General features: G+C 44.8%; 1 protein-coding gene across 1 annotated transcript in view; it reads left to right on the top strand.

Moving 5' to 3' along the window:
* Positions 1–19292, top strand: part of LOC137372396 (protein boule-like) — a 161864-nt gene that overhangs the window by 82739 nt on the left and 59833 nt on the right. The window contains exon 7 of the mRNA XM_068036284.1: positions 9457–9537. Within this exon, the coding sequence (XP_067892385.1) occupies positions 9457–9537 (81 nt within the window). The remainder of the gene's footprint in view (positions 1–9456; positions 9538–19292) is intronic.

The following is a 19292-nucleotide window of genomic DNA, read 5'->3' as shown; positions in this document are numbered from 1 at the left end:
CTTTACTCCTAAATTACACACAATCTCCTGAAAAACACCTGAAATGAAATTTAACATATGGTCAGATTGGATTTATTTTGGTAACCTAACTCCTCAATCACAACTTGCTGTGATCTTTTTCATTGTTACTGCCTCTGGCAATAAAGTGGACAAATCCATGATGGTCAGGAGATACTTATGACCTGACTTTGTCTTGGGAAAGGGTCTAAGACAATCTGCAAGAACCCTACTGAAAAGTTCATCAGATGCAGATATCTGTATTAATGGGGCTGGCTTAATCGAAGGCTGTGGCTTCCTTGCCATCTAACACGTGTGATCTGTCTTTCAAAAGTCAAATACATCCTTTTGTAGCTTCGGCCAGTAAAAATGTGCTACTGCACTAACCTGAGTCTTCTGAATACCCAAATGAACTGTGACTGGAATCTCACGGGCAATTCCCAAAATTTCATTGCGGTAGCAAGGAGGGACAACAATTTTTGCTGGACGGAAGATAAAAGGAGCCGAAGCCAGAGACCAGAAGCAGCAGCGAGAGTGTTCTGTTCTGTGGACCTACTTGACCAGCAAAAATTGAAGTGTGACATCACAGGAGAGCTGGTAAGTGATTGGTGGGTATTTCTTCCATTTGAGCAGCGGGAGCGGCGAATGCGCGAGCCAGGGGGCAGCCGGGAAGGTAAGTTGAGCTATAAAGTACTTACCTCGTGATTCGGCGGACGCGGACACGGGGACTGCTAGGTAAGTGAACTTATATATTTGGGCAGTGGCTAAACCCGAAACACTACACGTGTAGTGTCTCCCACCCATCCTCCTCCTCTAACCAAAAAAAAAAAGGACTCTTGTGTGGAGGGTTTGGTAAGGTAAGGTTTTCCTTTATTTTTTTTTTAAATCTCTTTTGTCAATTTAGAGCGGAGGGGATGGAAGCTAGGGCAGTTGCATGCTCCTCTTGCAGGATGTGGGAGGTAAGGGTCACCACTTGTGTCCCTGCTGACTTCACCTGTGAGAAGTGCACCCAACTCCAGCTCCTCACAGACCGCGTTAGGGAACTGGAGCTGGATGAATTTCGGATCATTCAGGAGGCTGAGGGGGTGATCGAGAGCAGTTATAGGGAAGTAGTGACACCTAAGTTACAGGATAAAGATAGCTGGGTGACCGTCAGGGGAGGGAAAGGGAATAGACGCACAGTGCAGGGATCCCCTGTGGCCGTTCCCCTCAATAAGTATACCGTTTTGGATACGGTTGTGGGGGGGGGGGACCTACCAGGGGAAAGCCACAGTGGCCAGGTCTCTGGCACTGAGCCTGGCTCTGTGGCTCAGAAGGGAAGGTGGGAGAATAGGAGAGCGATAGTGATAGGAGATTCAATGGTTAGAGGAACAGACAGGAGATTCTGTGGTCACGAACGAGACTCCCGGATGGTATGTTGCCTCCCGGGTGCCAGGGTCAGGGATGTCTCTGATCGAGTCTACAGGATTCTTAAGGGGGAGGGGGAGCAGCCAGAAGTCGTGGTACACATCAGTACCAATGACATAGCTAGGAAAAGGGATGAGGACCTGAAAAGCTAATATAGGGAGTTAGGATGGAAGCTAAAAGGCAGGACGAGCAGAGTAGTAATCTCAGGATTGATACTGGTGCCACGTGCTAGTGAGGCTAGAAACAGAGAGCGAGTGCAGCTGAACACATGGCTACAGAGCTGGTGGAGGGAGGGCTTCAGATATGTGGATCATTGGGATACCTTCTGGGGAAGGTGGGACCTGTACAAGAAGGGACGGGTTGCATCTGAACTGGAGGGGCACCAATATCCTGGGCGGGAGGTTTGCTAGAGCTCTTCGGGAGGGTTTAAACTAGTTTGGCAGGGGGATGGGAACCGGAGCTACGGATCAGTGGATGGGGTAGCTGTTGAGCAGGCAGATACAGAGTGCAGAGAGTCTGTGAGGAAGTTAGACAATTGACAGGGCAAAGTTGCAGCCAGTATGATGGGTTGAAGTGTGCCTAGTGTCTATTTTAACGCAACAAGTGTCAGGAATAAGGGTGATGAACTTAGAGCATGGATCAGTACTTGGAGCTACAATGTTGTGGCCATTACAGAGACTTGGATATCACAGGGGTAGGAATGGATGTTGGATGTTCCGGGGTTTAGATGTTTCAAAAGGAATAGGGAGGGAGGTAAAAGAGGTGGGGGAGTGGCATTGCTAATCAGGGATAGTATCACAGCTGCAGAAAGGGAGGTCGTCGAGGAGGGTTTGTCCACTGAGTCAGTATGGGTGGAAGTCAGAAACAGGAAAGGAGCAGTCACTTTGGGAGTTTTCTATAGACCCCCCCCCAATAGCAACAGAGACACGGAGGAACAGATTGGGAGGCAGATTTTGGAAAGGTGCAGAAGTAACAGGGTTGTTGACCTGGGTGACTTCAACTTCCCTAATATTGATTGGAACTTACTTAGTGCAAATAGTTTGGATGGAGCAGATTTTGTCAGGTGTGCCCAGGAAGGTTTCCTGACTCAATATGTAGATAGCCTCCCCTCTATTCGGCCTATGTTGGATTTGGTGCTTGGCAACGAACCAGGCCAGGTGGCAGATCTCTCAGGAGAGCATTTCGGTGATAGTGATCACAACTCCCTGACCTTTACTATAGTCATGGAGAGGGATAGGAGCAGATGGGATGGGAAAATACGTAATTGGGGGAGGGGGAATTACAATGCTATTAGGCAGGAACTGGGGAGCTTAAATTGGGAACAGATGTTCTCGTGGAAATGCACGACAGAAATGTGGAGGTTGTTTAGGGAGCACTTGCTGCGACTGCTGGATAGGTTTGTCCCGATGAGGCAAGGAAGGGATGGTAGGGTGAAGGAACCTTGGATGACGAGATGTGGAACAGCTAGTCAAGAGGAAGAAGGAAGCTTACTTAAGGTTGAGGAAGCAAGGATCAGACAGGGCTCTAGAGGGTTACAAGGTAGCCAGGAAGGAACTGAGGAATGGACTTAGAGCTAGAAGGGGACATGAAAAAGTCTTGGCGGGTAGGATTAAGGAAAATCCCAAGGCGTTCTACACTTATGTGAGGAACAAGAGGATGGCCAGAGTGAGGGTAGGGCCGATCAGGGATAGTGGAGGGAACTTGTGCCTGGAGTCGGAGGAGGTAGGGGAGGTCCTTAATGAATACTTTTCTTCAGTATTCACTAGTGAGAGGGACCTTGTCGTTTGTGAGGACAGCGTGAAACAGGCTGATATGCTCTAACAGGTTGATGTTAAGAAGGAGGATGTGCTGGAAATTTTGAAAGACATGAGGATAGATAAGTCCCCGGGGCCAGACGGGATATACCCAAGGTTCTAACGGGAAGCGAGGGTAGAGATTGCCGCGCCTTTGGCGATGATCTTTGCGTCCTCACTGTCCACTGGAGTAGTACCAGATGATTGGAGGGTGGCAAATGTTATTCCCTTGTTCAAGAAAGGGAATAGGGATAACCCTGGGAATTATAGACCAGTCAGTCTTATGTCGGTGGTGGGCAAATTATTGGAGAGGATTCTGAGAGACAGGATTTATGATTATTTGGAAAAGCATAGTTTGATTAGAGATAGTCAGCATGGCTTTGTGAGGGGCAGGTCATGCCTCACAAGCCTTATTGAATTCTTTGAAGATGTGACAAAACACATTGATGAAGGAAGAGCAGTGGATGTGGTGTATATGGATTTTAGCAAGGCGTTTGATAAGGTTCCCCATGGTAGGCTCATTCAGAAAGTAAGGAGGCATGGGATACTGGGAAATCTGGCTGTCTGGATACAGAATTGGCTGGCCTGTAGAAGACAGAGGGTGGTAGTAGATGGAAAGTATTCAGCCTGGAGCTCGGTGACCAGTGGTGTTCCGCAGGGATCTGTTCTGGGACCTCTGCTCTTTGTGATTTTTATAAATGACTTGGATGAGGAAGTGGAAGGTTGGGTTAGCAAGTTTGCCGATGACACGAAGGTTGCTGGAGTTGTGGATAGTGTGGAGGGCTGTTGTAGGATGCAACGGGACATTGACAGGATGCAGAGCTGGGCTGAGAAGTGGCAGATGGAGATCAACCTGGAAAAGTGTGAAGTGATTCATTTTGGAAGGTCGAATTTGAATGCAGAATACAGGCTTAAAGACAGGATTCTTGGTAGTGTGGAGGAACAGAGGGATCTTGGGGTCCACGTCCATAGATCCCTCAAAGTTGCCACCCAAGTTGATAGGGTTGTTAAGGCGTATGGGGTGTTGGCTTTCATTAACAGGGGGATTGAGTTTAAGAGCCGCGAGGTTATGCTGCAGTTCTATAAAGCCCTGGTTAGACCACACTTGGAATATTGTGTTCAGTTCTGGTCGCCTCATTATAGGAAGGATGTGGAAGCTTTAGAGAGGGTGCAGAGGAGATTTACCAGGATGCTGCCTGGACTGGAGGGCATGTCTTACGAAGAAAGGTTGAGGGAGTTAGGGCTTTTCTCATTGGAGCGAAGAAGGATGAGAGGTGACTTGATAGAGGGGTACAAGATGATGAGAGGCATAGATAGAGTGGATAGCCAGAGACTTTTTCCCAGGGCGGAAAGGGCTATCACCAGGGGGCATAATTTTAAGGTGATTGGAGGAAGGTTTCGGGGAGATGTCAGAGGTAGGTTCTTTACACAGAGTGGTGGGTGCGTGGAATGCACTGCCAGCGGTGGTAGTAGAAGCAGATACATTAGGGACATTTAAGCGACTCTTGGATAGGTACATGGATGATAGTAGAATGAAGGGCATGTAGGTAGTTTGTTCTTAGAGTAGGTTAAAGGTTCGGCACAACATCGTGGGCCGAAGGGCCTGTACTGTGCTGTACTGTTCTGTGTTCACTAGAGCTCGAGCCTCATCAGCAGCCTCCCCTTCCTCATCAAAATGTCATTTTTGACATAATACTCAGGGGCCTTTTCAGCCTGTACCTCAAATCAGGGTCTGCCTGTTGTGCCACAGTCAAGGAAGATCTGCTAAACAAATCACCATTGTTTGCCTTGGAGCCTCCAACACCCCCATCAGAATCCTTGAAAAAGGTTTTAGCCAAACAAACATCCAAATTGTCCTCCACAACGCCTGTATATGTTTCATCTTGTGTAAGCCTGTGAGCCTAGGACCTAGTCACAACACAATCCGTGAATAGTCTGGGAAATTCTTCCTGCAAAACATCAGTTTCCACAGCCTCAGCTGGCGTCCCTGAAAGCATTGGAACCGCCAATACCTTATTCCCAGACAAATCATTTCCCAGCAAACCATCCACACCTTCAATAGACAAACTAAGAATGATACCAACGGTAAACGACCAGTGACTAAGTCACATTTTAAATCAACTCTATATAAGGGGCCGGGAAATAAAAGCCTGAACACCTTCGCATTCAGCGAGCTATCAGGGTGGGGGAAATTCATGTCACCTGCCAACATCAATGACTGCACCGTCCCTCTATCTCTAAGGATAACAATTGACTTGCCTGCCTCACCAGACAAATGTGAGGAAACTCCACCCTCAAGTAAAACTTGGAGTGAATCAGGTTTCAGAAAACTATATCAGTGAATGCTGGAGAAACTACCTGCTTGTCGTGAATGCTCCAGGACAGTATTTCCTGCGGGTGGGGTGAAGAACACTATTTGACTGTATATATGCAACAGTCTTGTTTTTCCACTTCCAACACACAGCGTTCACATGTCCTTTTTTTAAATAAGAAAAATAACATGTCGGTCCCCTCTGGACTTTATTTTTTATTTACCTTATGTGTATCTGTGTCTTTACTTTTGCCATCTTTCCCAATAGAACCAGATCTCTCTTCATTATCAAACTTTCTATCTCTCCAGTTTCTGTGAAAGTTTCCAAATTGGTGCCTGCTACTACTGTGCTTGTGAATGAAATCATCATCATCTGCCACTACTGTGGCTTCATTTATTTTATGAACGCTATGTTCTTCCATGTGGAACCTTATTCCCAAAGGGACACTATTTTTGAATTCTTCCATCAGAATCACTTCCCAAAGGCGCTCAAAGTCTTGTGTAACCCTGATCAATCTATACCACCTGTCAAACACCATTTCCTTCTGTCTAGCAAATTCCACATATGTCTGTCCCTGTTTCCTTTTTACATTTCTGAATTTCTTTCTGTAGGCCTCTGGTACTAACTCCTAGGCATTGAGAGCAGTGGTCTTTACTTTGTCATAGTTCCGTGAGTGCTTTTCTGAAAGAGATGCGTAGACTTCCAAAGCTTTCTCCGCAAAAACTATGCTCTGTAGGAGCATTGCCATGATGATTTAGGCCAATTCAGACATGTGGCACTTTTCTCAAATGACACCAAGTACATTTTTACTCCCTCCTCACTACATTTAGATGCCAAGTGAATATTCTTTGCCTAATCAAAATTATGAGGCGTTTGCTCTGGGTCATCCTTGCCTTTCATCTCCAGTGCACGTTCATGGACTTTGAGCTTTTCCCTTTCCAATTCTAATTTCTCCCTTTCTCTTTAGAATTCAAGTTTTTTTTTTAAATTTCTCTTTCGAATTCAAATTTTCAATTTTATTTTTCTTCGCTTTCCATTTCCAATTTCATCATCTCCATTTCAAATTGTCGTATTTCCCTGTCTTTTGCTAATTCAGTTTTGGCTAGTTCTATTTGGGCACTAACAGAAACGACCTTTTCTTCCTCAAGCTTCAAGTGTGGAGTCAATTCTGCAATGATATCTGCCTCCCTAGCCCTTAATTTTAAGCTTACTTCCATGTTTCCTGCGTAGCCTTCCAATTGTCTTTTGTCAGCTGTTCTAAAGCACTAAGAGAACAATCTTCCTTCTCTAAGGCCTGAGCATCAAAGGTAGTGACATTGATTTCCTACTGAATACATCAGAAGTAAATGTGAAATCTTGTTTATTTAATTTCTGGAAAATTCCAGTGAACCTGTTTCATAGCCTAATTTGGAAAATTTGGACAAGCCCCCAATTTTGTTATCCCCATGGAGATTAGCAAACCAAAAGAACTGAATTTAATGAACGACCTCAACAGAAAAACCAAATGGACAATATTTCACTTTTCTAACTTATCAAATCAAAATCAACATAAACATCAATTAACAGGCAAATCAGTCAATATATAGATTACAAATTACACATTAACAATCAGATGCAACAGAGATAGATCTCACAGATTTACTGAGCAGTCCACTCAGCATATATGGCACCAATTACAGCCAAAATGTTCTCCAAAGCTCTGAACTTCCTCAGGTAGATCTCCAGCGATTCTCGTCGGACCGCAGTTCTTCAACCTGAACTCCACAGCTACACCCTTCTCCAGAACCGCCTCAGCTCTGCTTATGACAATATCGATGGTGTGGATCCACAAGTATTACCTTAAGTAACAGAAAACAATTGTGGCCAGCTCCTGGATCCAGCCTTCACTTTCTTCAGCTTGACTGCACTCCACCCATGTGTGATCCGAGCTTGGATGGCTTTGTCTTTTTTTTTTTAAATCTCATTCCACCCAGTTTCTGTTTCCTCAGAAATCTGAAATTTTGGTTTCCCTTTCATTTTGGCTCTATCTCAAAAATAGAAGCTTTGAAACATTGGCATATGTACCTCACGTAACATTCGACGTCATCTGTTCGGGCACCAGCTCGGACACGCTCCCTCACTGGTCCTGCAAAGCATTATTCCAACACACAAGTGCCAGGCAATGGCCGTCTCCACACATTCCAGGACAAAGTAGTCCGCCTGATAGCAACTCCATCTACCACCCTAAACGTTCACTCCCTACACCACCAGCACACAATGGTAGTAGCACCATATACAAGATGCACTGAAGCAACTCACCAGGCCTCCGTTGACAGCACCTACCAAACCCGTGACCTCTACTTCCTAGAAGAGCAAGGGCAGCAGATGCATAGGAACACCAGCACCTGCAAGTTCCCCTCCAAGCCGCACACCATCCTAACTTGGAACTATATCACTGTTCTTCACTGTCGCTGGGTCAAAATCCTGGAACTCCCCACAGCACTGTGCGTGAACCTACACCGCATGGACTGCAGCAATTCAATAAGGCAGCTCAACATCACTTTCTTGATGGCAATTAGGTATGGGCAACAAATTGCTGGCCTTGCCAGTGACACATCCCAAAAACGAATAGAAAAAACATAAATGAGGATTTAGGGATTCAGTCAATATCAAAATTGACTGATACCAAATGCAAATTGTGATTATGAAGGGCCATGCTGAGATAAGTGTTGATAATTTGGCAACCCTGGTCAGTGAGTCAATTATGAGAGGACACAAAGTTAAAATAATCAGGAAATCAATTAGATGGGAGGTTAGGAAAAAGTACTGACAAGTGTGAGGTGATGCATTTTGGCAGAAGGAATAGGGAGAGGCAATATACACTTAATGGCACAGTTCTAAGGTGTGTGCAGGAACAGAGGGACCTGGGGTGCATGTGAATAGATCTTTGAAGGTGGCAGGATATATTGAGAGAGTGGTTAGTAAAGCATATGGGATCTTGGGCTTCAAAAAGAAAGGCATTGAATACAAAAGCAGGGAGGTTAAGCTGAACCTTTATAAAGCTCTGGTTAGGCCCCAACTGGAGTATTGCATCCAGTTCTGGTCACCATACTTTAGGAAGGATGTGAGGGCCCTTGAGAATGGTGCAGAGGAGATTTACCAGAATGGATCCTGGGATGGAGGATTTTAGTTACAAGGTTAGATTGGAACAGCTGAGTTTGTTCTTAAAACAAAGGAGGTTGAGGGGAGATTTAATAGAAGTCTACAAGATTATGACCGGCTTAGATAAGTTAGACAAGGAAAAACTGTGCTCATTTAACAAATAGTACTCTGACTAGGGGAGACAGATTGAAAGTTTTGGGAAAAGATGCAGGGGGAATATGAGGAAGCACTTTATTATGCAGCGGGTGGTAATGTCCTGGAACTCGCTGCCCGTAAGGGTGGTGGAAGCGGAGACAATCAGTGACTTCAAGAGGAAGTGGGATGGCCACCTGAGAGAAATAGATTTGCAGGGCTGCGGGGATCGAACTGGGGAGTGGGACTGACTGCAAAGCTCTGTGGAGAGCCGGCATAGACTTGATGGGCCAAATAGTCTCCTTCTGTGTCATAAATGACTGACATGATTGATTAAAATGAAGTATATCCATGAATTCATTTAGAAGGGAATTATATTGTCACTTGAAAAGAGAAATACTACATACAACGTGGGGAGCAAGTGGAATAGTGGGACTACACTAGCTGACTCATGAGAAAAATTTTGGACACAGACTTCATGGGATAAATTTGATGGGTAGAATAATCTGTTTCTCTTCGGTAATGCTCAATAAAACTGTGGGATTTATTCCCCTGCTGGGACGGGAAAGACTTACTTTGTTGGAAGGATTCCAATAATAAACAGTGTGTACGCATTTTGTTTTCTTTGCGTGTCAGTTTTTAAGGTGCTGTTTACTGTTACTCTTTTTCATCAGCCTCGCTCTATTTCAAGCTCACCGGTAATGGTAGCTCATCAAGCTCAGCCAATTTATCAACAGCCAGCATACCATTATCAGGTAGGAATTTGTATTAGCCTATGATATCCAGTCTGTTTTGTGAAGCAATGAATAAAGGTTCTGATGTTTCAAAAGGGTATTAGATTTTATAAATGCATGCTCTTGATATGGGGCTTTGTGAGCCAGGAGTGCCCATCGGATGTGAAAGTAATGCAATCTTTGTGACTTCCCATTCATTAATTTTAATGGATGAAAATTCCTGTTGGTGCTAAATTCCTAAAATGTACTCATTTGTCCCCTTTGTTTACTTTTCTGTATTTTATTAAGATGACAAAAATTGTTGAACGTGCAGTAATCTAGAGTGCAGAAACATGTAACTTCCAATGATGCATTGAAAAAGTTGCTTTCTATTTCATGAAAGATGTGGGTTTTGCATGTGCGTTCTAATTTTTTGTAGGAATGGGATTCCTATTGTTAAGGTACTGTGAGTGGAAAGCAAGGCTGTTTTTTTTCCTCTTATGCCATTGCCTGTCTCATGACAGGGAGACTGATTGGGATCACCCTGACTGATTTTCGCTAACTGAGCACAGACTAGGAATCATAGTTAGTGCCAGATCACAATACATTTTCCCACTGGTCCATCAGGGATCCTCATGGAATCTTCATGAGTGAATTTTGGAGACATGGGAAGGAGAACAACATGGATTTCTTCACTTAGTTTGAAAGTTGTCAATCCATTTCGAAAAGGAAATGATTACAATTAAATGCATAATAAATAGCGCTCACTTTCCTTGTGATTTTAAATTGCTCATGTTGGGAGATATATCTGATTTGTGCACATTGCAAAAGAAAAGGTGCAGAGTTTGCCATGTCACTTTGAAGCAGGAGAAGCAGCACAGAAAGGGGTGCCAAGGGAGAATTTTTGCTTCTGTGCTACTTCTGTGCTGCTGGCATATTAAGTAACTTTGCTGCACAATTTTCTGTCCACTAGGCAGAAGCAAAATTTTATCTCTCTATCTGCCTGCATCTGAAAATATCTGCCTAAATGTCTGTTGACTTCTTTTCTCGCCTCCTTGCAACCTCTTAGTACTGCAAAAACCATACACCTCATTGTTGAGAGGACAGCATGCTGTACCTGTTTGCATTCCAGACCCCCTTCCAATGGATTGTATTCAATAGTGGAATGAAAGGACTTGAAATTCATTGCATAGGGCTACTTCTAACAGCACTATGGAGGCCTACCTGCAGAGTTGTAGTGCGAGAGTTGCTGCTGGCCGTTTCCCATGCAGTGCAAGTCAATTGGACTGATGCACATAGCTGTAACCCATGTGTGCATGCACGTGGAGAAGCTAAACGTGCGCATTCATGACATCACTGACATCAGCAGGCTCCAGAAATGTGAGAATTCTGAAATTGACCAATGAATGTGCAAGCAACACCTTCCTTATTCATTTCTGAAAGAACAACATACTAGGAGGCAAACTGTGCCCTGATCTTGGGCTATTTAAAGTGTCACTGAACAGGTAGTAGCTGAATTGCTTTTTGATTTACTTGTGCTCAGGCAAAGTTGGTGGAAGCACTGTGGTGCTGCACAGAATGGTGGAAAATAATATTGCCTTGCATAGGTATGGGGGTAGTAGTTGCAGTGCTACTTGCTCAGCAACATAAATAGTACATGCAAAGGAGGAGGCAGAGAGGAAAACTCTGAGGAGGGAGGAAATGAAGAGCTCTGCTTCGAAGGCCCAACCCCAAGACTCTCTTCTGGGAACAGCAAACCGCTGTTGTGATGAGCCAGGAGGAGTGTTTCTGGCGGCTTCGCTTCACAAAGGATGTCGTGATGAAGTTGTGTCACCTCCTTTACAATGAACAGGAGCCTCAAACCAGGACAAGGATGGTTGGCCCAATGGCTGTGAAGATCACTGTTGCCTTTTGGTTCTACACAGCAGGATCCTTCCAAGTAGGAGCTGGCAACATCAGCAACGTGTTGTAATTTGCAGTCCACGGAGGCATTTGGGAGATGACAGGCATTCCACAGGAGGAGAAGAGCGGATTTCATCCTCTTCTCCCTGAGGAGGAAAGACAAGGATGAAAGGGCCACATTGGTTCTTTAGGATGGCAGGCTGCCTTTCGTGCATTGCACAATCAACTGCACACATGTAGCTCTGCAGACACCCCAACGTCAACGGGGAGCAATACCACAAGGGCTACCACTCTGTCAATGTGCAGTTGGTGTGCGACCACAGCAAGTAATTCATCTCACTGAATGCCCACTATCCTGGCAACATCCACAATGCTTTTTTCATACGATAGTCAGCAATTCCCACTGTCTTTGGGCCTCCAAGACAGACGACAGGATGGTTTCTCAGCGACAAGGTATGTCCCCTTCACACATGGCTCATGATCCCCTTCTGTCATCCCACCACGGGAGGTCAGACGGCCTATGAATGAAAGCCATGGAGCTATCTGCAACACTGTGGAGCAAGCTACCGGGCTCCTTAAGCAGGGAATTCACCACTTAGATTACTGGCATCTACCTGACAATATGACACATTGCCCAGTAATGTCCTAGGAATATAGGAGCCAGGAGTAGACCATTCAGCCCATCGAGCCTTCTCCACCATTCAATATGATGGCTGATCATCCACTTCAATGCCTTTTTCCCACACTATCCCTATACCCCTTTATGTAATTGGTATTTAGAATTCTGTCAATCTCTACTTTAAACATACTCCATGACTGAGCTTTCACAGCCCTCTGGGGTAGAGAATTCCAAACATGCACAACCCTCTTGAGTAAAGAAATTTCTCCCCATCTCTGTCCTAAGTGACTTCACTCTTATTTTGAAATTGTGTCCATTGGTTCTAGACTCCCCAACCTGGGGAAACATCTTACCTGCATCTACCCTGTCTATCCCTTTAAGCATTTTGTAGGTTTCAATGAGATCACCTCTCATTCTTCAGAACTCTAGAGAATACAGGCCCAGTTTCCGTAATCTTTCTTCATAGGACAGTCCCACTATCCTGGGAACAAGTCTGGTGAACCTTCGTTGCACTCCTTCTTTGGCAATAACATCCTTCCGAAGGTAAGGGGACCAAAACTGCACACAGTACTCCAGGTACAGTCTAACCAAGTTTCTATACAATTGAAACAAGACTTCAATACTCTTGTACTCATATCCGCTTGTGATAAAGTCTAACATAACATTAGCCTGCTTAATTGCTTGCTGCACCTGCGACTAATTGACAAGGACATCCAGGTCCCTTTGTACATCTACACTTACTAATCTTTTATCATTTAAGAAATACTCTGCATATCTATTCCTCCTGCCAAAATGGATAACCTCACATTTTTCCACATTGCATTCCATCTGCCACGTTCTTGCCCACTCACTAAGTTTGTCTAAATCCCTTTGAAGCCGCTTTGCATCTTCCTCACAACACATATTCCCACCTAGCTTTGTGTCATCCGTGAACTTGGAAATATTATATTTGGTCCCCATATCCAAATCACTGATATATATTGTGAACAACTGGGGCCCAAGCACTGATCCTTGCGGTACTGCACTAGTCAGAGCCTACCAACCCAAGAATGACCCATTTATTTCTGCTTTCTGCCTGTTCATCAATCCTTAATCCATGCCAGTATATTACATCCTATCGCATATGCTTTAATTTTGCTAACCAACCTCCTATGGGGGACTTTATCAAAAACCTTCTGAAAATCCAAGTATACTACGTCCACTGACTCCCCTTTATCAATTCTTTTCGTAACATCCTCAAAAAACTCCAGTAGGTTCGTCAAACATGATTTCCCATTCATAAATCCATATTGACTATGCCCAATCAGATCATTGTTATCCAAGTGTCCATTTATCACACCCTTTAGAATAGATTTTAACATTTTCCCTACTGCTGATGTAAGGCTAACTGGTCTGTAGTTCCCTGTTTTCTCTCTCTTTCCCTCCCTTCTTAAATAGTGGGGTGACATTTGCGACCTTCCAATCTGTAGGAACCGTTCCAGAATCTATAGAATTTTGGAAGATTATCACCAATACATCCACTATCTCCATAGTTACCTCTTTCAAACACTCTGGGATCTAGAATATCAGGTCCTGTGGACTTATCAACCTTCAGCCCCATCAATTTCTCCAATACAACCTTCTGACATACTAATTTCCTTCAATTCCTCATTCTCTATAGTCTCTTGGATCTCTGATTCTGGGAGATTTCTTGTATCTTGCTCAGTGAAGACAGACGTCAAGTAATAATTTAGCTTCTCTGCCATTTCTCTATTCCCCATTATAAATTTTCCTGACTCTGCCTCTAATGACCCACATTTATCTTAGCCAAACGTTTCCATTTTGCATCCCTGTAGAAGCTTTTACAGTCCGGTTTTTACGTGTTTTGCGAGTTTACATGCATATTTTCTCCCTTCCTTTAAATTTTTCTTGGTCCTCCTTTGCTGTTTTCTAAAATCCTCCCAATTCTCAGGTTTACTACTATTTATGGCAACTTTATAGACCTTTTCTTTTAATCTTATACAATCCTTAACTTCCCTTGTTAGCCACTGTTGACTGCCTTTACTTTTGGGGTTTTTGTGCCTTTGTCCTGTCCACAAAAAGCAACAAATCCAAACCGGTCACTTACTGCCCTATCATTCTACACTCAATCATCAGCAAAGTGATGGCAGCTGTGATTGACACAGGCTAACAGAATGGACTGAGAGGTGGCAGATGGAATTTAATACTGACAAGTGTGAGGTGATGCATTTTTTACAGTAGGAAAGCACTTCAGGTGCATTTCCAGGTACCTTTTAAAAGAATTAAGGGTTTCTGCTTCCACCACTGTTCCTGGCAATGAATTCCAGACACCCACCACCCTCTGGATGAAAAAGGTTTTCCTCATGCCCCTCTAATCCTTCTACCAATCACCTTAAATCTGTACCCCCTGGTAATTGACCTCTCTGCTAGGGGAAACAGGTCCTTCCTGTCCACTCTAGGCCGCTCGTAATTTTGTACACCTCAATTAAGTCACTCCTCTGTTCTAAGGAAAATAGCCCTAGCCTATCCAATCTTTCCTCATAGCTGCAATTTTCAAGCCGTGGCAACATTCTTGTAAATCTCTTCTGTACTCTCTCCAGAGCAATTATGTAATGTGGTGGCCAGAACTACAGTACTCCAACTGTGGCCTAACCAACTTTTTAAACACTTCCAGCATTACGTCCCTGTTTTTATATTCTATACCTCGGCCAATAAAGGAAAGCATTCCATATGCCTCCTTCACTCTTTCTACCTGTCCTGCTACCTTCAGGGACCTGTGGACTCCAAGGTCTCTCACTTCTTCTACCCCTCTCAGTATCCTCCTGATAATTGTTTATTCACTTATTTTATTTGCCTTCCCCAGATGCATTACCTCACACTTCTCTGGATTGAATTCCATTTGCCACTTTTCCGTCCACTCAACCAAACCATTGATATCATTCTGGAGTCTACGGCTATCCTCTTCACTATCAACTACACGGCCAATTTTTGTGTCATCAGCAAATTTCCCAATCATGCCTCCCTCATTTAAGTCCAAATCATTAATCTGTACCACAAACAGCTGGGGACCTAACACAGCCTTGTGGAACGCCACTGGAAACAGCTTTCCATTCACAAAAACATTCGTCGACTACTATCCTTTGTTTCCTGGCCCTGAGCCAATTCTGGATCCAACCTGTCACATTCCCCTGTATCCCATGGGCTTTCATTTTACTGACCAATCTGCCATGTGAGACCTTGCCAAATGCCTTACTAAAATCCATGTAGACCACATCCATTGCACTACCTTCATCAATCCTTTTTACTTCCTCAAAAAACTCAATTAAGTTAGTAGGACATGACCTTCCCTTCACAAATCCATGCTGACTATCCCTGATTAATCCATGCCTTTCTAAGTGGCAGTTTATCCTGTCCCTCAGAATAGATTCTATTTACCCACCACCGAGGTCAGGCTGACCAGCCTATAATTATTTGGCTTATCTCTCGCACCCTTTTTAAACAATGGTACAACGTTCGCAGATCTCCAATTGTCCGGTACCTTGCCTGTATCCCGTGAGGATTTGAAGATGATCCTCAGCACATCCGCTATTTCCTCCGTGGCTTCCTTTAACAATCTGGGATGCAATCCATCCAGCCCTGGCGATTTATCCACTTTCAAGGATGTCAGACCCTCTACTTCCTCTCTCATTATGCTTATCGTATCTAATTTTTCACACTCCTCTTTAGCTGCAGTGTCTACATCAACCCTCTTCTTTGTGAAGACAGAGACAAAAAACTCATTAAAAACCCTGCCCACATCTTCTGCATCCACGCATAAGTTCCCTTGTACATCTCTGATAGGCCTTACCCTTTTCCTTAGTTATCCTCTTGCTTTTAATGTACTGATAAAACATCTTTGGGTTTTCCTTGATTTTACCTGCCAATAATTTTTCATGTCCTCTCTTTGCTTTTCTAACTTCCTTTTTTACTTCACCTCTGCACTTTCTATACTCCTCTAGGCTTTCTAAAGTATTAAGATTTTTGTGATCGTCATAGCTTTCTTTTTCTGCTTTAACTTGGCCTGTAAGCTTCAAGATAACCAAGGAGTTCTAGATTTGGCAGTACCACCCTTTATCTTTGTGGGGACATGCCTACACTGTACCTGTAGTATCTTGCTTTTGAATGCCTCCCACTGGTTTGCCACTGATTTTCCTTCCAGTAACTGTATCCAGTCTACTTTAGCCAGGTCACCTGTCCGTTTCTTAAAATTTGCCTTCCCCCAATTTAGAACTTTTACTCCTGTTTTATCTTTGTCCTTTTCCATGATTATGCTAAAACTATTATGGTCACTATCAGCAAAATGGTCACCCCCTGTTACTTCCTCCACTTGCCCAGCTTCATTACCAAAGACTAAATATAGAATTGCACCCTCTCTCATTGGGAATGTTACGTGCTGGCTCAAAAAGTTCTCTTGAACACAGTTCAAGAATTTTGTCCCCTCTGTGCCCTTCACACTGTTGGTATCCCAGTTAATATTGGGGTAGTTGAAATCCCCAACTATTGCCCTATAGTTTTTGCACTCAGAAATTTGCCTGCATATTTGTTCTCCTACCTCCTTACTATTTGGGGGTCTATAGTACACTCCTAGTAGTGTGGCTGCCCTTTTTCTATTTCTGAGCTCCACCCATATGGCCTCATTTGATGATTCATCTAGCATATCATCCCTCCTCAAAGCTGTTATTGATTCCTTAACTAATAATGCTACATCCCCTCCTTTTTAACCTCCCTCTTTATCCTGCCTGAAAACTCTACATCCAGGGATGTTGAATTGCCATTATTGTCCCTCTTTAAGCCAAGTTTCTGTTGTAGCAACGATATCATGTTGCCATGTATCTATCTGTGCCCTCAGCTCATCGGCTTTATTTACTATACTCCTTACATTTAAATAAATACCCTTTAACACTGCCAAATTCCTGTGCTGCACACTTTTTAACCTTTCCTTCTTCTGTCTTTGAGAGTCGCTCGCTAATTTTCTGCCTGCTGTTCCCTGCCCTGAAATTGTCCTACCTAAGACTGCTCTCAGGTTCCCATCCCCCTGCCAAGCTAGTTTAAACCATCCCCAACAGCACTGGTAAACCCTCCTGCAAGGATATTTGTCCTAGTCCTGTTCAGGGTGCAGACCATCTGGCTTGCCCAGAATTGGCCCCAGTTAAAGGCCTACTCGGGTCAGGAAAAAAAACTCGACCCGAACCTGACAGAACCACATCGGACCCGAGTCCGGCCCAGCCTGAGTCCCTCCACTTTTTTCCTGCACCTGACCTGACCCGACTACTGGAATGTTGACTTTACCTACTTTGCGATTCTGAAGCTGCAGCTTGAGCGCAATGACGTCATAGAGACGCTCATTGCACAGTCTGAGTTTCCCTCCTTGACGTCCCGGACTCCCAGCTCAGGTAGGCTTTTCAACTTCTAACACTTCACTAAACTCAACTTCCCAGCAGAGCAATACTTTCTGTGTGTATCCGACCCAGACCCGGCCCAGCCAGAGCCGGAAGAGCGACCCAACCCGAACCCGACACATGTCAGGCCCCATCGGGTTCGGGTCGGGTAGCAGGCCTTTAGTCCCAGTGCCCCAGAAATCTGAAGCCCTCCCTCCTGCACCTTCTCTCCAGCCATACATTCATCTGGTGTATTTTCCTATTTCTGTGCTCACTAGCACGTGGCCTTGGGAGTAATCCAGAGATTACTACCTTTTAGGTTCTGCTTGCTAATCTCGTTTGACTCCCTAAACTCAGCTTGCAGGATCTCATCCCTCTTTCTTCCTATATCGTTGGTACCAATGTGGACCACAGCCTCCTTCTGCGCTGTAAATGACTGACTCTGCAGTACATGCCCAATTGGCTCTGTGTTTGTGATGGTGTGCTGTGTTCTTTGCAACCTCACAACTGAGTGCCCAACCACTACCTCCTGGGATCCAGAGGCTACCTCTGGAGGAGGAGAAGGAGGAAGCAAGGAGATGAGGTGCAGCACATGCATGATAGAGCGAGAGGGAGTTTCATGTAAAAGGAGCTTCCCCAACCCCAACATGAATCCACCATTCCCTCACCGTACATCCATTTCAGACTTCCCTTGGCCTACATCATTCAATAAAGGCCAACAGCAAAAACCTTTGCATGTCAACTTTATCCAGCAATACATCAATAATGCAAAAACAGACCGAATTAATCACCCTGGCACTCCCCTTAACTGCCTGTCTTGCAGGTGCCTATGCCTGGCTTAGTGTTCTTATGTAGTTCTACACCAATGGTTGAAACATGGCTGGTCAAAGGCTGCTGACTTTGACTGGTGGTGACTGCAGATGGCCCTCGAGAACGCCCTTGGTTTGGCTGTATCACCTCAGCATGGGTGGCAGCAGTCTGTGCTGAAGCTGGACTGAGAGGCAACAGCAAGGGGGCACTGGTGGAGTGGCAGTGGTAGAACCACGAATGCAGTCACTCAGAGGGGGCAGCAGGATCGTGCTTTATGGTGCCATTGTCACTCCCACCAGGGGAGGGGTGCACCTCAGCAATCCACGTAATCTGTTGGAGCACAAATTACTAGACTGCTGTGAGGGCATGCAAGCCCAGCCGAGCACTGAGATCTGCAGCCACGATGGTGCCTGCATGGCAGCTGTCAAAATCATGGATCTCAGGACCTCTGTCTGAGCTCCACTGCAACACTGAAATATTGGGAGGTCTTTGCCTGTGCTACAGTGGAACTGCTGCCTGAGACAGTTGCCACCATGGGTCAGTCTGCCATAGAGATGCCCACCATTTTAACTGTGGAAAGGATGAGCTCTGTACGATGCCCTGTGCCACAGTGGAACCAGACTCCTCTATGCTGCTAGCCAGTGACTGGGAGCTATCTGGCAGGCCTGCCCATGCACCAAGCAACTAAGTGTGTATGTTCATCAGCGTTTTCCTATAGTCTGCCCGAACTAGGTCCTCATCTGAGTGCCCTGAAGCAGAACTGGTATGTGACCTCACCTCTGAGGAGTTCGCACATGAGCTGTCCTATCCCCTTGGCCTGGCTACAGCCCACTTGCGCCCAGTCTTTCACGATGTACAGATACTGACTCTAAACTAGTCTCTGCTGTTCACGCAGTGTCAGTTTCTGAGCTGTTGGCTGAGAGTTTTAGGTTGAGTGATGGTGCTGCTCAGAGCTCCCTTCCTCTTGATCTTCTGTGTGAGATTGCGGGGTGATGGAAGAAGGTGATCACTCCTTCAGCAGTTTCCATTCCATAGCACATTTCAGGATA

Source organism: Heterodontus francisci, chromosome 7, assembly GCF_036365525.1.
Source record: "Heterodontus francisci isolate sHetFra1 chromosome 7, sHetFra1.hap1, whole genome shotgun sequence".
NCBI classification, from domain to species: Eukaryota; Metazoa; Chordata; class Chondrichthyes; order Heterodontiformes; family Heterodontidae; genus Heterodontus; species Heterodontus francisci.
Note: the sequence above shows the minus strand (reverse complement) of the source record. Positions and strands in the feature narration are given on the sequence as shown.